The 18,527-nt window shown below is 42.3% G+C and overlaps 1 protein-coding gene across 2 annotated transcripts; it reads left to right on the top strand.

The window, feature by feature from the left end:
* Window positions 1-6,504: 6,504 nt before the first annotated feature.
* On the top strand, window positions 6,505-15,033 carry amotl2a (angiomotin like 2a). 2 transcript variants are annotated; one of them, XM_062396135.1, is made up of 11 exons: window positions 6,505-6,688; window positions 7,590-8,382; window positions 8,496-8,643; window positions 9,174-9,318; window positions 9,415-9,507; window positions 11,367-11,662; window positions 11,893-12,086; window positions 12,183-12,284; window positions 12,373-12,533; window positions 12,860-13,012; window positions 13,221-15,033. In XM_062396135.1, exons 2-11 carry the CDS (start codon window positions 7,664-7,666, stop codon window positions 13,304-13,306), a joined length of 2,097 nt encoding a protein of 698 aa, XP_062252119.1. In that variant the 5' UTR covers window positions 6,505-6,688; window positions 7,590-7,663; the 3' UTR covers window positions 13,307-15,033. The 2 variants fall into 2 exon arrangements, with proteins under 2 accessions (XP_062252119.1, XP_062252118.1); XM_062396134.1 differs by having other exon boundaries at window positions 8,493-8,643.
* Window positions 15,034-18,527: the final 3,494 nt, after the last annotated feature.

Genomic DNA, 18,527 nt, shown 5'->3' with positions numbered 1-18,527 from the left:
TTTTCTATTCAAAAGCCTTGTAAACCAAAGTTTAGCTTGCTTTTGATTATTACTAGATTCATCATTATCTGTAAAATATCCTAAAGTTCCATAGGATGATCTTAATTTTCCTACGGGATTAATAAAGTATCCATCTATCTATCTATCTATCTATCTATCTATCTATCTATCTATCTATCTAGTATAACAAATCCTGCTTTCCTGAATTGTTGATGTGTTTGATTATTACTACACAAAAATAAACTAACCTTAATATATGGGTACGTTGTTGCTGATGTGTATCACATTTACAATATTTTCTCTCATGATTCAGTCGAAGCCTTCTCGACAAAATGACTTTGTCCATTGTGGCGATTTGCTGGCTCGGACGTTTCCATTGTATTTGATGCACAATGCACACCTGTCTTTGAAGGTGGCTGCCAAGACAACCTGGCTACAGTCAAAAATTCATTGAGTGTCATAATTAAGGCTGCCTTGTTAGACTTCTTTTTCAGTTCTGTACATGTATCAGGTGTGTCAGTACGTGACAAAGCAATATCAATCCCTGCTGTTTAGAGATGTGATGTGTGTTTATGTGTGTGTGTTTTGGTGTGGCCCTCAGTATTAGGGTTAGCAGCACCGCATCTTAATCGATGCTGGAGCGGCCATAACTGGATTTGTTTTGCAAATGGGACAGCAGGATGTTGGTGTAGCTGCAGAGATGACTATCACCAGAGCAGCTGCTCTCTGACCCTGGGCTAAAGCAGATGGCCTGGTCAACAGCATAAATGCCACAGTCGACTCATAAGAGGGACTGGAAACACTTTTACAAGCACAATGTAAATGCTTAGTAACAAACAATGATGTAGATATATATGTAAGAAAATATACGGGTACTTTTAGATATTTTTTCTTGATAACAAACATTGCTTGCTAACTTGTGAGTAGAAATCAAAAACTACAGGTCATGTTAGCTGGGTGCCGGTTGAGAGTTGTGGGAAGACGGCTTCAATCCAAATAACTCGGAAGCTTAAGTCCTATTTGCATGCTCTGATCTTCTTGACCACAATCCACATTTAGTTGTGTCTACATTCAATTTGGATTTGGATTTCTCTGGAGCGCTAAATGCCATACAAATGTGAATGAAATGTTACCAGGCAACGAATACCTACTAAATGGGGCTGACTGCTTATAAAACCACGATTCATTTATTGGAATATATACTGGGATATACCAGAGTTAAATATAGATGTTGTTGCTTACGACTGCTTGATAGTGGATAGTGTTTAGATATATCGTCTATGCTCATGTCTATAAAGGCAGATATATGAAAGTGCAGAACATAAAAGATGAAGCCAGGGAAATCCTATTTCACTATAATGTCATGAAATTCATTATTACCGTCATCAAAGCTGTGGGATTTCCATGGAATTGGTGGAAGGATGCTATAAGGTGCAGGGAGGAAACCATTTCATTTTGGTGTGGATCCCAATAAATGGGCAGACCCAATCATTTTATTTTTTTATTTTCTTTAACGTTGTGAGATTGTGTTTTTAACATTTCAAATTTCTCAAAGAATAATTAATAGATCTGATGAAGAAACACTCATTTTTATCATGGTGTGCAATTTGGTGCCGACCTTATTTTGGATCTAGTGACTTTAAATGTGGTTTCATATGGGGACTGTATGGCCTCTGGGGTTACAGTATGTGCTCTACTGAGTAACCATCTAGTTTGCAGTGAATTTACAAGACGGCTACTCTTAGTTGTTGAAAATGTCAAACTGTCAACTTATAGTTCGAGCTACTCTTTAGATACTCTTGATAGCTATTTTATTGGACCAATAAAATGAAAATGTTTAATTTCACAGTGGAGTTCTGTGGAACTGAAGACCATAATATGAACCTGAATAAAACTGTTCTAAATTTAGAGAATCAAATCCAGTTCAAAGTAGCTGAACCAAGATAAAGTTGCAGTGACTGAAAACCAGTGAGGCGTTGGGCCCATGGGGCATTCATGAGAATATTTGTCCTTGCCTTATCTGTAAACAGCATCACCCACAGGCGTAGTCCTGTTTGGATTTCCTTGCTGGTTCAGGGTGACTTGTTGACTTTTATGCTGAAGTGAGGAATTCCTTGTGTCACCAGGTGTGAGAAACCGTTTCTTAGTAGTGTGCCACGAGTCAGGCTTGTGTAAATGTTGTTCAACTCCAGTTGTCTCGCAGTCCTCAAACGTGGCTGCAGGCATTTGATTAAAGTCTGTGTAAAGGAACAAAACACGGGTTGTCCCAAGTCTACTTCTGTCAGGAATCATTGTATATCTAGAAATTATCAAATACATTTAGAATTATTAGAACCTGGTTTGGTGTGTTCTTTGTTCAAATTTTGTCAGACTGAATATTGTCCAACCGTCGCAGAAAATCACACCAACACACGTTTCCACTCTTCTTATTTCCTGACCCATAAATCATTCATAACCATTGTCTGTAAAGCAAAGTTGTGGTTATGAATTGGGACAGTCAAGCTCTAACATTATTCATTAGAAACCCGCCATTAAACGTAAAAAATATCATTGGCTGTTGGGTGCCCTCTTGTCATCCCCCCGTAAAACAGCAGACTGGAGGCTTGGTCAGACCCCATGGACATGGTAATGTGAGGAATGCGGCCATTTCCTCCTTTGCAGGAAAACAAAAGGAGCTGCTGAGGCGCCCGGCTTGTCCAACCTCACATAACAAGGCTGCTGCTCGCTGATCAGTTTGCATTGTGTGAACCCAGTCAGGCCAGGCCACACCATTAACGGGTTCAAATAGCTGATCTTAAATGTCACTACTGATAGTGCATTTGTTTCTATGATTCAGGAAAAGGGTTAAAAACTCTCACAGTATGTTTGTGATTAAAAACTAAAATGTGCTGCCATGGGCTGTGTCCGAAATCACCTCGCTAATCACTATACAGCACACTATATAGTGAGCTCGCCATTTTGTAGTGCTGTCCGTAAATTTGTGAAATATCTTATAACCCTTGTAGTCCACTCATTGTTTCCCACAATGCATAGGGAAAAGAAGTGCACAACCGATGGTGACTGAGAAAAGCAATATAAGCATTGCGCTCGCGGAGGAGAGAGGGCAGCAGGAGCAGCGCGAGCAGAGCAGAGCAACACAGCACAAACTGCAGCAAACGATAATGTTTCTACATTTAAAGAAGATCATTCAACATTATAAACCAGCCACAATTACGTTATTACCGGCAGGGTGCCTCTCTCTCTCTCTCTCTCTCTCTCTCTCTCTCTCTCTCTCTCTCTCTCTCTCTCTCTCTCTCTCTCTCTCTCTCTCTCTCTTATGTACAGCTTTAGCAGGCTCACTTATTTAGTCAGGACCCTCTGTGGTTAAATGGATAAAAATAAACATATTCACATTCTTGCCATATATACACATAGCATATATTTATACTAGATATCCTTGAAGGCGTGTTGATTGCTGAGCTTAGAGGCGGTAGAAAGTGGACTCAGATACTTCTGGACAAAGCCAGGGTTACCCCTTCACCCATTCTAACTGTCTTTATTCTTTGTGTGTGAGAGTTTGTGTGTGTGTGAGTTTGTGTGTGTGTGTGTGTGTGTGTGTGTGTGTATGTATGTGTGTGTGTTTTATCTGATTGACCCTCTTCAAATACCTAATTAACTTCATATGTAAAGTGCTTCTGTGGAGGGAACAGCAGGCAATCACAAACAATTTACAAAGTTGTGTGTGTGCTCCACACACTTGAATAATGTTCATACACAACAATCATACTATACTTATATGATTTAGATTGGTTTTCAGTTTCCAGGGAGCAGCCACTCAGCCTGGTGTGTCTGACTCTGGGTGGAGTCATCGGAAAGAAAGAAATGCTGACTTGTACCAGCAGGTCTAGGACTGATTCACATTGGCATCACTGTCTGTGTGTAAAGACACAGATGTAGTGCTGACTCATGACACATGACATGTCTGCATTGAACTAGCAGGTTTGGACATACAATCGGTAGATTTACTCTCATCCTATCAATCCAAGCTTTAGTGATATATTGAAGCCACATCACACAAACATTATGAATGTCTGGCATAGTATTTTCACATTATCTAATGGGTGAGACATGCTGCTCACTGTGAAGCTGTCCTCTTTGGCTTTACATGACTTAAACCCAGTTCATGCTTCTGCGTCGAAGCTACGCTGTAGGTTGGCACGTAGCCTATGCACTGGGGCTGAGCACTCATAGTTGTGCATTGGTTTTCGTGAGTTGCACTGCAATTACAACGCTGAAACGCTAGTGGAGGTAGAGTTTCTATGCAGGTGCTGAGTGTCTTCCATTTTCTGGTACGCTTCTATATATATTCTCTGGCGTCTCTGTTTGATTCATGACAATGCCAAGTGTTTCGAGAGTTCGAGCTGATAGATGTTGAAGAGTAGTTACGTACTAGTTAGTTTTTACACAAAGTGAATTTGTACATCCATTGTAGAATCCAGTAAACTTCTCATGTGGTGTAGGCAGGTTGTTTCTGGACAAACATGAGCTGACGGTTTCTATTGTTTCTGCTAAGCTAAGCTAACTGTCTTGAGGCTGTATCCTGATGTGTGACCAATAGATATTAGTTATCTCGGTAATGTTTTTGGCCTTCTCAATTAAAGTTCAATATAGATCAATGTGATACTTGTGAATTGTGCAAGCACAGCGAGGAGGGACACCACATAATTGATCAAAACCCCACTCTTCCCCATCTGCATGCCGAAGTGTCTTTGGCAAGATACTGAACCCCTAAATGGCCCCTCATAAATGCTGAGTGTACTAAAAAAATGTAAGTCGCTTTGGACAAAAGCGTCAGCTAAATGTCATGTAATGTAATGTAATGTAATGATCAACCTCATATTTATGAAATAATTGCTGGTTTATCGAGTGTTTAAAACCAGTCTTTAAACTTAGAAGAAATATAAAGGTGACATGTGACTCACAGATTTTTTATCTTGATATAATTTTTGGCCATATCTCCGATAGTCCGATCATCCCATCTAACATTGGGCAAGAAAAGGAAACAACGCACTTAGCACTTCTAGTAATATAATGTATAATATCCTTGTACAATGGTGCGACAACACAACATGGGATGTTATAAACCTCTCGCTTCCAAATCCGTTGAGTCTTATCAGTTGTTGAAGCAATCCACATTCTTCAGTTACGGTTGGACTGTTGAACTGCCATGCAAATGAGCAGGTGCACGTCGGCCTGTGAGTGTTTAAGATAAAGTAACCTGCAGTTGGGCTTAACTGACTGACTGCACTGACAAGTGTGGACTTGTTCAGCCCCCACCACCAACACATAAGGATGATCCCTTTTATGCAAAGAAGGCTGCATGTCAATAACATTACTATCCTATACTGCAGTCCAACCCCCACTGCCAGCTGATCTTCATCTACATGCATGTGTGTGTGTCTGTGGAAAAAAAAAGCATATAGCTGGTGCTGGTGGAGGGGAGAATAGCAGATGGCAGGGCTGCCCCCATCATGTCTGCTTTTTGGGGAGAACAATACGTCTCTCAGAGCTCTTATTAAAGGAGGGGAAGGGGATTTCAGTCCACGGACAGCTGGCAGGCATCGTGCCTCGCACCCGCCCCTCTCCCTCTGTGTCCACATACACAGACACACACTCTGCAATTAACTGGCACGGGCCACAGCTTAAATATTTACCAGGCACATGCAAACAAAGACTGCTCAAGAAATAATGATTAATCCACGTCTCAATTATATGACAGCACTGTTATTTATGACTGCCTCAGTGTGGTAGCTGGACAGGGATCTGTCACCTGCTTCGTGAAGAATTTCTGTCATGTTAAACTTGCAAAATCCAATGTGTTGTACACTAAAGTGCAATTCTTTGTCTTAATTGAACAAGGTTAGTAACCTTTTACAAGGGAGAGCTGGCAAAACATTGATGATTGTCCAATGAGTTGAACACCAGAAGATGAACTAAACCTTTTATTATTGAAGGTGTGTATCAGGGAAACAATGGTAGAATTTGTTGCTTGTCTTTGCTTCATTTCACTAAATGATTCACTTGGCTTCTCTCTTCTTTGTTTGATGGAGAAACCTCTTATCCTTCCAAATATGATTCCTACAACGCTGCGATACATTTTCTATGACAGTGGTTGACGTGATTTACAGAACTTTATGATCTTGCAGTCTCACAATAACATTCCTGTGTTTCTCCTAAAACTGTGAGGACTTCTTCATTTGATTTAGAGGAGCCCCCCCCCCCCCCCCCCCCCCAAAAAAAAAAGAAAAACTGCACCACAACAAAAGACAAGCATCTCTTTTACATGACACAGGCAGCCAGCTGAGATGGTGCGGCTGCTGCTCTGAATCCAAATGTCTCTGTTGCTCCCACCTCCTCCTGCCTCCTCCTCCTGCGTCCTCCTCCTCCTCCTCCCCTGTGCTCTGCTTTTGATCCACAGGGACTTGCAGCCTTTACATTCCAGTCATTCCAGCCGCAGCGAACAATCGGCCCTCAGTTATTTATTAGCGCAGCTCGCCGCTCGGCTCAGTCTGCTCCTGCTCTCGCACACACACGTACGTGGAGCAGAGACGCGTGGGAAACCCGCGGACATTGTAGAATCGAGCGCAAAAACACGGGGAGATAATACAACACATGTGAAGCGATCCCTGTGTGATGAGACTCTCGATCGGTGAGTTTTTTTTACGTTTCTTTGTTTGTGTGTGTGTTTCTGCCGCTGCTCGCTCCGGGGCCGGAGGGTGTTCGAGAGCCTGAGGACCAGACGTCTCGTTCTGTGCATGACGCGGTACTCGTCTGTTGGTTTGCTCGCTTGAGTTTAGTTGTAAATTGAATTATCTCATATTTACTTTTTATTTGAGTAAAAAAACCGTAACCTTAATATCCTGATCGACACAGTTATCTGAAATTAAATGAAAGCTGCTGCTCAGTGTATACACTCTGTTTATATTGGATAGTATTTCTATTCAACTTTCATTTTAATTCTCCTTGCATGTATATTTCATGTTTACTAAGTATTATATTACTACAGACTACTTTTTGTCGAAACACTGCAAAGTTCCCCATTGTTGGACTAATAAAGGAGAAAATAAGGTTATCTTGTCTTGTGTGTGTGTATATATATATATATGAATATAAAAAATGTTTATATATATATTCATGTGTATTCATGTATTTCATCATTAATTCATTAGCAGCCCACAGGGATTACTCTTTTTTACTGTTCTCTATTTTGTATGTGTCCTGTATGAGGATATGTTGGGTCCATGTCTTACTGTTAAACAGCCCATTTGATTTTTGAGAAATCAGTCTGTGTGTACGACTTGGAAGTTATTCTTTATATTGTGTTAACATTAAAACTGGGTCTGCACTGGCATCACTTACAGGAGTATTTCCAGCAGTAGAGGAGCCTGTACATTTTAGTTGAGAAGAATGTTGACAGTGTTGGCTTCTGCATGTGGTTCACAACAGGAATATGATCATGATTAGTAGAAATGGATGATGTTTGGTTAGATTATAGGCAAAATGGAAGATATATTATGAATGTCTGATCAAGATCATTATTTACCTTTCAGATTTGTGATTTGTGAAGCACCAAACCCTCCAGCTCCAGGCGGTCAGTTTTTCGTTTTTCTTCCTGTTGATTGAGATGAGAACTGCTGAAGACTCCTCTGGAACGGTCCTGCACCGTCTCATCCAGGAGCAGCTCCGCTACGGGAACCTGACAGACACCCGCACACTGCTGGCCATCCAGCAGCAGGCCCTGCGTGGAGGGAGCAGCGGAGGGGGCATCGGCAGTCCCCGCTCCTCACTTGAGAGCCTCAGCCAAGAGGAGACCCAGTACATCCAGATGTCAACACGGCAGGAGCCTCAAGGCCAGGAGCACCAGGGGGACTGTCTGCACTCTGAGAGCCCTGTGTGCCATCTGTACCAGCTCCATGGTGAGGAGCTGCCCACGTATGAGGAGGCTAAGGCCCACTCCCAGTACCTGATCTCTCAGAAGGTGCAGGCCGAGCAGGAAAGCTCCTGTATGGACATCATGGGCAGTCGCAGTGAGGGACAGTGGGATCTGAAGAGGGAGCATGCTCGCTCCCTCAGTGAGAGGCTCATGCAGCTCTCTCTGGAGAGGAATGCACCGAGAGCCAATATGGGTTTAAGCTTTTCAAACAGCTACCCACAGCTGTACAGCAATAATGCTACAAATGCTATTGCACCTGCCCGGCAAGGGGTCCAACAGTGTGTAGACCAGCGTGGGCCACCTCCGGACTACCCTTTCTGTGCCAGTCTTCCTGGATATATGCTCAGCCACTCGCAGGAGCATGGACAGTTCTACAGAGACCCTCCTCCCCCCTTCTACGCAGACCCCAGGTAGGCAATCATGATTTTGCTTTCAATATGGAAATAAAAATATGATCTATTTTCTCAGACGCTATCTTTTCTCAGCAGTGTTGTAATGAGTTACTCGTGTCTCTTCTCAGCAGGTATGTGTCCGCTCAGTCCCAGGTGGCTCACAGCAGCATCCCTGCAGCATCAAGCAACTCAGCTCAGTCCGACGTGTTGATAAGGGAGAATGTGCGACTCAGGAAGGAGCTGGAGGTCTATGCTGAGAAGGCCGTCAGGCTGCAGAAGGTGAGAGAAGACATGGACGTGCGATAAAGGGAGGCTGTTGGAAACTGTAAAAGCAGTTTTCTTGCCAGTACATGTCAGCGTTGTAAGACGACTGACATATGCACATGATAAAGATGCCAGTGATTGGTTCACTTGTTAGAGAAGACTCAGCAACGTGCCATGTTTTTTAGCTGGATGATTTTTTATAATTTTCTAGGCTGGTTTGATGTTGAGAGTTTTCACACTACAGCCTGAGGATGGTCTACGACAAATCCTCTTTGTCTTTCAAAACATGCAATAAAAGCAGAGAGATGCCTTGGCACCTAGACCCCACACGTGCTCACTCAGGAATGTCAAATCCCACTTTTCAGTTGCGCATAATGATAAAAAGCCATTTGCCTCTAGGCTGTAAAAAAGGGAAAGGGGGTGGAGAGTTTAGAGATTGACTCATTGATATCAACAGCTGCAGCAGAAACCACTATCCAGTCTATGAGTGAATTAACAGGGATGCCTCTCCCATTGGTTGACGTTCTTCTCATATTTCTTCTCAGTTGGAGTTGGAGATTCAGAGGATATCTGAAGCTTATGAGACTCTAATGAAAGGTTCTGCCAAGCGGGAAACTCTGGAAAAAACCATGAGGAATAAACTCGAGGCTGAGATCAAGAGGATGCACGACTTCAACAGAGACTTGAGAGGTATGTTTCCATTTATCTGCTGAGCTAAAATGATCCTGCTTACAAATGTAGTTCTGTGTGTAACCGTCATGTTTTGTTCCGTTCTCCTCGGTACAGAACAACTGGACACAGCCACCAAACAGCGAGCAGCTAAGGAGGCTGAGTGTGTGGACCAGAAGCAGCATGTCTTTGTCAAACTCCTGGAGCAAAGTGAGTTTGTGTCTGTATTAGTTGTTTTAGTAGAGAACAGAGGAGAGAAGGAAGGGTCAACTTGTTTTTTTATCTGATCTGACAAATCACTGTGCCCTGTGGAACCATAAACCCATCAAGGAGCAGGGATCCATTTCCTCTTTTACTGATGTGTGTCGCAGCGTGATGGTTTTATCTCTGTAGCGAGGACTTTGTTTTCAAACTAAAATGATCTCTGTCCACACAAGCTTTTTGGTACAGTATCAGTTTTAATCTGCGTCCCTACTAGCAGCCTGAAAACACGGATCAAGTTGACACACTCGCGTACACTGGGGATGCGCATGCCGGTGTAAGCAGGAACCATTTGGTTGGTAATTGTAGAATTGTAAATTGTTGATTTAATAGCTTGATTAATACCTCGTCCCCTGCGCATGTAAATAGTTGTATTATTGTATAATGCGGAATTTAACTGCACAATAGCTGTTAGCAAAGAGAAAAGGGTCAGCAATTACCGTAATTGATTATCCATGATGTGTTCTACATGATAGGATCCTGATGAATCATTGAAGGTTACGGAAAAAGACCCAATCAGAATTTGAGTGTCTACGTCATAGTTTGCAAACATCTCTGTTTCTGCCCGTCCAGACTTAAAGGCAGTCCTGGAGTTTTCAAACCAAAACGGGGTCAGCAGCGTTTCCAAACTTCTCCATTTTAGCAGCTCTAAAACTGGACGGCGGGTGTATCCATAACAGAGTTGATGTGTTTTCAACAAACAGATGGTGGATTTAAGCTTTCTCTTAGCTCTAACACAACAGCTATTTTCCATAGGCACCTTAAATGTGGCCTGGATTCCAGAAATTTTTGGGGTATTTCAGGCTCTTCCCACATTAGGAATGCCCCCACCTCCACCTCCCTCCGCCCACTTAAGCATCGTTGCTGACTTCCCCTCTAGAGGGTGAAACAATCAGACTTCGGGGCATCCTGGCCCAACTCAACATGACCTCTGACTACCCTACTCTCCTTGTTTGGGCTTTTTGTCACGTTCACCTTTTAATCATGTTTTGGCCAGTTGTGAATATTTCTCTACTCTCTTTTTGTTGTTCTGTAGAATGAACCCAACTCAATGTTTTCCCTATGCTTTAGTTGCATAATCGGCCATACTGTCTGTTACACATTACCCTGCTGTAAGACTCTGTGTTTTAAACAGACATGTGAGGCTTCAGATCTGAAATATTGTGTGTCTGTGTTTCCTGAAAACAGTTATCTTGGCACGGCATGTCAAGCACGATAGTGGGACCTGTAGTTCATGAGTTTTTTCTCAAGAAGGTCCCACTTGAATCATATTTTGAGCTGCTTGTTTACTTCACGTCCTTAGAAGCATTCCAGAGCTTTTCCCAGTACAAAGCTATGCCTGTGTGCGTAAGCGGATAAGAGGAAGTCCACATTCCCTCCACAGGCATGCACTCATGTTGTGTAATCAATCTCCTTTTAAAGTGGTACAACAGATTAACTGGCTTTACTTTGTCACAGTTATTGTTTAAATGTGAGTTACTTTTTAGTTGGAACTTAGGAAACATTTTGTTGTGATAATGATTCAATTTACTGAGGCCTCTGTAATTCATTTTCACTTGATACAATAGGCTGCCACTTGGTCTGTTGTTGAACCACATGTCTTTATAGTAGCATGCTAATGTCTCTTGTTGGGTCACATTCCATTCAAAGTGCTACATAGCTGACCCCATCGAGGGCCACTGAATTGTCCTGATCTACAGCACAGCACTCTTTAGCATTCCTTTGTGCTCAGACCCCTAACACCTTGAACTCCTGCCGTTACCCTTACCGCCACTGACCCATATTTTTTTTTTCTTTCTGTGTTTCAGAAGAGGAGCAGCAGCGAGAGCGTGAACGTCTGGAAAGGCAGGTTCAGCTCTTGCACATCTCTGGAGAGGAGTGCCAGCAGAGACGAGAGCTGCTGGAGCAGGGTCTGGCCTCAGCACAGGCCCGCAACTGGCAGCTGGAGGAAGAACTGCAGAGGAAGAGGGCCTACGTAGAGAAAGTGGAGCGGCTGCAGAGCGCGCTGGGTCAGCTGCAGGCGGCGTGCGAGAAGAGGGAAGTGCTGGAGCTGCGGCTCCGCACTCGGCTTGAGCACGAACTGAAGAGCCTCAGGGCACAACAGGTGAGAAGAAGCAGTCATTACATGCACAAGTGTTTACTCTTTGTGTCTGGAGCTTAAAGAATGTGCGCATTTGTTGTCTCGCTGACAATTAGAGGAGACTGACAGGACTGTCTTCTCACGTAGCTCTGAACAGGAGACTGTATAAGCATTTTTACCAAAATGCATAACTTTAAGGTGTTTTATTTATTGGAAACCTGATGTTAACCAATTTACCATGTGTTGTGTGTCAGTCTCAGAGGCGGGCAGCTGACCCCACAGCTTCAGAATTGAGCTCGTCCATGTCGCAGCAGCAGCAGCTGAGGGAGAAAGAGGAGCGTATCCTGGCCCTGGAGGCCGACATCACCAAGTGGGAGCAGAAGTACCTGGAGGAGAGCACCATGAGGCAGTTTGCCATGGATGCAGCTGCCACTGCTGCTACACAGAGGTACGGCGAAATCTGCAGTAAAACACTTGATTAGTTATAAAGTTGAAGTGGTGTTTTAGGGTCACAAATGTTAACAGTGCTATGTTTCGCTTCCAGAGATACAACCATCATCAAGCACTCCCCCCGACATTCACCCAACAACAGCTTTAATGAAGATCTGCCTTTGTCGAATCATAGGAATCAGGAGATGGAGAACAGGTACACATCATTGCTCAAGGCCTTCAAAACCAGTTCATGCATTACTGCTGAGGGGTTTAAGAACTCATCGTGTATGTCCTCTGTTTAGGATCCGGGCGCTTCATGCTCAGCTCCTGGAGAAGGACGCTGTGATTAGAGTCCTCCAGCAGCGCTCCAAATCGGAGCAGGGCAAGCTGGAGAGACAAGGGCTACGGCTGGCGAGGTCCGTCCCCTCCATCAACACCGTGAGCAGCAGCACGGAGACTAAAGGTGAGCTTTGCCCTCACTCTTCATGCTACGCTGAGGAACTTTGAATCTTTAACCACTAATGCTATCAAGCGACAACTGGGAGCCTGGTCTGGGTCACCAGACAGAATGTACACTTCCTAAAAAAGTGTAGGGAGCAGGAGACAACCCTTTGGTTTCCTTCAAATAGGCAACATGTTTTTAAAGCGGAATGCATATCATCGCTCCCTCCAGAATAGCCCGATCCAGAATAGTCATGGGAATATCTCGGCGGGGCAGATTTTCAGTAGAGTGTTAATGTGGATGTAAGCGGGTAGATAAACGGCCTCCTCTCTTTGTCTGCGTTGTAGGAAAGAGCCTCTCGGATGACCTGACAGGTGCTGCCGTGATGCACCCCCGGCCCTGCGCAGTGCCCAAGGGCCCGAGCATAGACTCCAGCACCCAGTGTGACGAGGTCCCACAGGAGCTAAGGACGTCTGATGTGATCTCGGCAGCTACCACTGGTGGGTTTATTGTTATTTTGAGCACTCTACACCCAATATTAGTGTTCTGTTATAAGTATAAGTAGCTTGTTGGATCTTTATTCCATTATTTCAGATAACTAGACCCTCATTCAGGACAGTGTTGATACAAAGAGCCAGAATAAGACTTACATTTGTTTGAAGGTTCCAAATTTGTTATTCTAATCTTCTAATTTTACCTTCACTGCAGACGTCCCGGAGGAGCTGAAGGAACCCCTCAAGACATTCAAAATTGACAACTGCTCAGATGCAGAGTTGGTTGAGATCCTCATTTGAGTGTCCAGTAAAGCTCAAATAACAAAACTGGGGACAGCAGACAACAACAGACACATTGGGCCTAGGTGTTAACTACTTTCGTCCACCAGCAAATGCCGTAATGGAGGTGCGGACTCCAGAATGTGAGACGGTCTGGGGAGGAGAGCTGAGCTTTTCCTTCTACTGCTTCTGCGAAAATTCACAAACTCTGACATTTGCCTCATCATTAAGAATTGTTCTCAGTACCTGAACAGCATTGTGACAGGAACTCGGTTGCTGATGTACGTACATATGTGGTGCATGTTATTATTTCTTTTGTCATGTATTTATTTTTTGTAAATGCTGCTTTCTTTTTTGAGAGGTGAGAAGAACAAGGATCACTTGTCTTGCTCTGCTCCACATTTTAATTTATATACGAATGACTCACTTCTGCATCACATGCATAGCCGGTCTTCACTTGGTTTCCAGTAGCATGACTATTACCGTGGGAATATTTATTAAGCAACTCAGTGCAAGCATCATCCATGCTTTCCTGCCATGTGTGAGGATTATTCTGTTAAAGAGAACAACTCCAACCTAAGTCAACAGTTGCTCCTCTCTTTAAAAATACATGTGAGGCAGATGCTCAGCAGAGGATTTGGAAACTTCCTTTGAATGTGTAGCACGCTCATTTCTCTCTTAAAAAAGCCTGCGAGGATTGACAGTGTTCCACGGCCGTCTAATTTTCCAGAGCCCGGGTTAATTTTGGGGGGCCTCAGATGGCGAGTGGCCAGCATTTTGCTCCTCTTCGCCGACATGCGGGAGCTAATCTTCTCACATTCCTCACTGAGGGAGTGCTCCTGTTAAAGAAAAAGGCCATCTAAAGTCTGACCCCTCACCCCTTGTTAAAATGGTATGCATTCTCCACATGATTCCTTTTCTGGGGCTAGTTATTTCTTCTCAGCCTTGGTAGCTGGTTCTACCACAACCGTAGAAATTGTCAACTATAATTGGCCTGCATTTGCTCCTCTATATGTTGATCCCATCATGTCACTGTGTTATATTCAGCTGTGTATTTCTCCCTTGCTCAAGTATCGGATATTTCTGAGTGGACTGTATCCTTAACATAGAATCTTCTATTTATTTCTCCCTGCACACATTGGGATCACTGAATACTGCTGAGTGTAGACTCCTATTTTCCAGGATCAGGTTTTGTAGTCAACTGGAATGTTCCACAATTCACATGTGTTAAACTCTACAGGGGAATACCGCAGAAAATTCAGCATCAGTGGATTTGAAAACAAGCCAATGGCTTATCGTCCAGTTTTTAAACATGTTAGTATGGATCTGAAGATTTTTATCTCAGAGGAACAAACGCCACATCCATCGTTGCTTGGAGTCCACATTGACATGGTATTTTCCTCACAACTTCATCACTGTGCATTTGCGGGTCAGTGCAACGTGTCAGTTTGAGTTAGTGCCCTTCAGTTCTTCTGGAATGTGTTTACATAAATGGTTATTTGAAGTGAGAGAAGTTAATATATTTTAAAGTTGTTTTTTTCATTTGTATTTGTGTATTTGTTCTGTTTTCTGGTGCCAAAGATGTACCCAACAATTAAGTTATAACCGATGACAAATACAAAAGGACTGTTGCTTCAGCTGGTTGACCCACTATAATGTTGCTGTGAACTTTTGTAAAGGAAACATTTGTATGTATGCCTTAACATTTCACAATAATTGATAAAAATTCTTAATATATGTCTGATAAATGGCCTCTTGTTCTTATTGTTGCATTGGTTCAGTACTGTGAAGGCATTGGATCAATTACAAAAACCCAACATGTCATCTTTAGGTGTCACTAAAGGTTCATTTTTAGATGCTGAAATGAAATCTTGATTATTAAAAACAAACATTCAAATAATATATATCTGAATAAGATACGATGCAACTGAATCTCAACAGCCTGTCGACATTGAATATTTATTGATCTATAAGTAAACTTGACTCAATTGAGATACAGGATTTCTGCTATTTTACTGCAAAGGTTTAATGTTTTTATTGGAATATCAAACACAACATTCGTTAAAAAAGGAAGAGGTTCACTCATTAAAAGCTGCACTGATGAATATTTTCATCATTTTATCAAAAACATGGGCTATAAAATCTTCATTGCAGATAAACCAAGTTGGATGATCACAACGTTTTCTAACTTCACTCTGCAACATAGACTGTTTATTACACGTCCAGCACACAAATAGTAAAAAGTGACTGAGCTGTTAGAAGAGGACTCACTAATGACAAGGAATAATCCACAAAACCTTTACACAGGACAAGAGAACAGTTCATTCCAAACCGGCAGGTTAACACCAGGATATGCACTAGATCAGAGAAATACATATATTAATCGTCAGTAATAGAGCAATATCTTTTTAAACAAGCTAATGAACACCAACAGTCCTACCAGACCAAATAAGGTGGTAAAGTTGTTAATGGGAACAAGTTTTTCTGCTGATAAAATGCTACACATTTAATTTTGAAATCAGTCAATGTGTCACTTCTGATTTTAAAAGTTAACATCCATCCATTGACACTCTCTCTGTGTCAAACTCAACCAGCGTGAACTTCAGAGACGTGCGGTTTTAAAACGTGTTTATGTCTTTCCCTCGTTGACAGTGGAGACTGTGGTGAAGTCATGGTGAACATGAAGAATTCCACCAACTGACCCATGTCCTTTTATAAAGGAACGTGAAGTGAAATTTCCATGGAAACTCAAGAACCTTGCGTGAAGCCGAATGTATACTTCACTGCTTTAAGCTGAAACGTTTACGTTCCAAACTGTTGATGTGTTGCCAAAATATGGTTCATACTCTCCACTGAGTGACATCAGACTGGTTGTTTAGAAATATGTAAGCTAAGATGTTCTATTACTGGGGGGAAATGGCTCTGTTGGAATCCACTTTCTAAGTTGAATTTATTTGGACTACATTTTGTCAAATTTTAAAGATGCCCTCACCTAAATGTTTATAATGAACATGTTTATTAGAATTAAATGGACTTGAAGTGTGGCGACAAACCTACAGATTTATACCTACCCTGGCCTTTTAGCTTCCCTCAGCTCATTGTTTTGGTTTTGAAGGTTTTTATAGCTTATTCAGTTTGCTCTTAACTAATCTTTGACGAAGATTAGTTAAGTCGACACACTTCAACATTAATGATAATGCTGCTTTGTCTCTGCTAGAGGTGTAAAAAGGCAAATGTTTGGTAACTCATTCAATACACGTTACCAAAGGGATTGTGCTTTTGTTTAACAGCTTGTTACATTGCTCAAGTTGGCAAACAAGAGTTGTCAAGATTGTTTTAAACCAACTTTATTCACAATCCATTACATCTCTGCTGTAAACATTGAATGAGCAACTCTAGATCAAGGGACTCCTGATCAACTGACCCTAATTTAATTGTAGGAATGAAGATTGTTTGAGTGGAACTTGTGAACTTTATGTGAGGCTTAAATTCCTGTTGCCAGTAGTGAGCACAAGGGTTTTATAAACATGATATAAAAACTTGGCACCTAACATCATTTTATTTTATGAAACATCATTAACGACAATATTTCTCCATGGGGTACAGATCAGTGTCCTGGGGTCACGTTCGAAAGCTGTGACTGGTTAGTTTCATCACAGTGAGTAAGAGCTGTGTGCATTAATCCATGAATTCAGTTATGTATCTATATGGATTAAAAAAGACGAGGAAACCACACTTTCTACAAAATGGGAACTTTAATGTAAATATTTTTGCATTCCCCCCCCCCCCCCCCCCCCTGTGAGCTAGGGATGGGATTCCTGTCATGCCACACATTTTCCTCCTGCTCCCTTTACTTGTTGAAGGCGAGTGCCACTTTTCTCTGCTCAGAAAAACCGCAAAACACGATCTCTAACTGTTAAATGCCTTTTTCATCCGGGACACTTGTAGCACACTGGGGTCTGTGATTTATTTGGTCCCATCTGTGCTCAGTCAGATCGCATTTCAGATATTTCATTCTGCCTCTATTGGCAGCATTTAGGAGACAAGAGCCCCAATGAAGTGTGAGTGGTGTTCAGGGGGTCTGTGGGTGAAAGGTTATGATTACGTGACTCCAGTCAGGGCCAAGTTTGAATAACTTCACAGAGGGCGATATGCTCCAAGGGACCCTCAGGTGTCCTCAAGTCGTCGTCATCCAGGGAGGATGAAGAAAATTCACGCCAGAGTACATGTATGCATTCCACACACATCTGGACTGCTGCAGGAATGACGGTTGTTGCCTGGATTGTTGCTTTTATCACTATGATTTCATTACTTTGACTCCCACTAGCTGTGAATAGTTCTCACTTACCCAAAGCATCAGTCAAAGGGGATTAAGAACAATGGCCATAAATCAAGCACGTTCAAAGAAAATTAAGGTTAGCTGTTTGTTTGACACCATCAGTAAACTGTGGTGTCATGAAATTATGTATATTCTTCATAGCCTGTCTTTGCATTTGTTTCAGTCTGATCTGCTTGTATTTATCAAGCCTCTGTGCTTATTGCACTATAAAAGTCATGCAATATTTGTATCCTAATTTGAGTAAATCAATGTGTCTGGCAGCAAGTCATCTCTCTCCTTTTGGAGGCTTGTGAGCATACTTTACTCTAAAGGCCTGTGTGAAATACTTGGAAAAATAAAGCTAGAGCTCCCTGTTTTGCCTTTATTTCCATGGAGATTCCAAAACTTCCTGCCTGCAGCAGTCATGGAATGTGCCCCCAGCCCCCTTAACTTTTCCATATAAATCAGGGCACCGGCCTCCAATTTTAGGGCTGTTACAGAGTTGAAGCAAGCCTCTCAGATAGCCAGGCCTTTGCAGCATCATGTGGCTGGTAAATTAAAGCTACGTCTGTGCTTGGCTTCAAGCGTTGACTGTGGCCGAGCCGCAGCAATAGTACCACACCTGTTGGTTCTACTCTGACATCACTCCACCACCACTTTACTTGTCCTCCACCCCTAATTCCTCTTTGTGACTTTACGTTGCATCTTTAAAACAATTAACGTGTTTCAAGATTTCATTTTGATCCATTCTGTCAAAGTTTAACTGCTCTTGCACAGCATCAGAATTAATTCATCATTTATGCTGAACCTACAATGTTAAAATCTTCCCTCTATTTTGAAATAATGCAGGCTTAGTTTAGACTTTATAACTAAAGCTGCATAATCTATATTTAAATTTATCAATGGACAAAATCCATACAATAA

Source organism: Platichthys flesus, chromosome 9 (assembly GCF_949316205.1).
Source record: "Platichthys flesus chromosome 9, fPlaFle2.1, whole genome shotgun sequence".
Classification (NCBI taxonomy): domain Eukaryota; kingdom Metazoa; phylum Chordata; class Actinopteri; order Pleuronectiformes; family Pleuronectidae; genus Platichthys; species Platichthys flesus.
The sequence above is the reverse complement of the archived record's forward strand: the minus strand, read 5'-3'. Positions and strand labels throughout refer to the sequence as shown.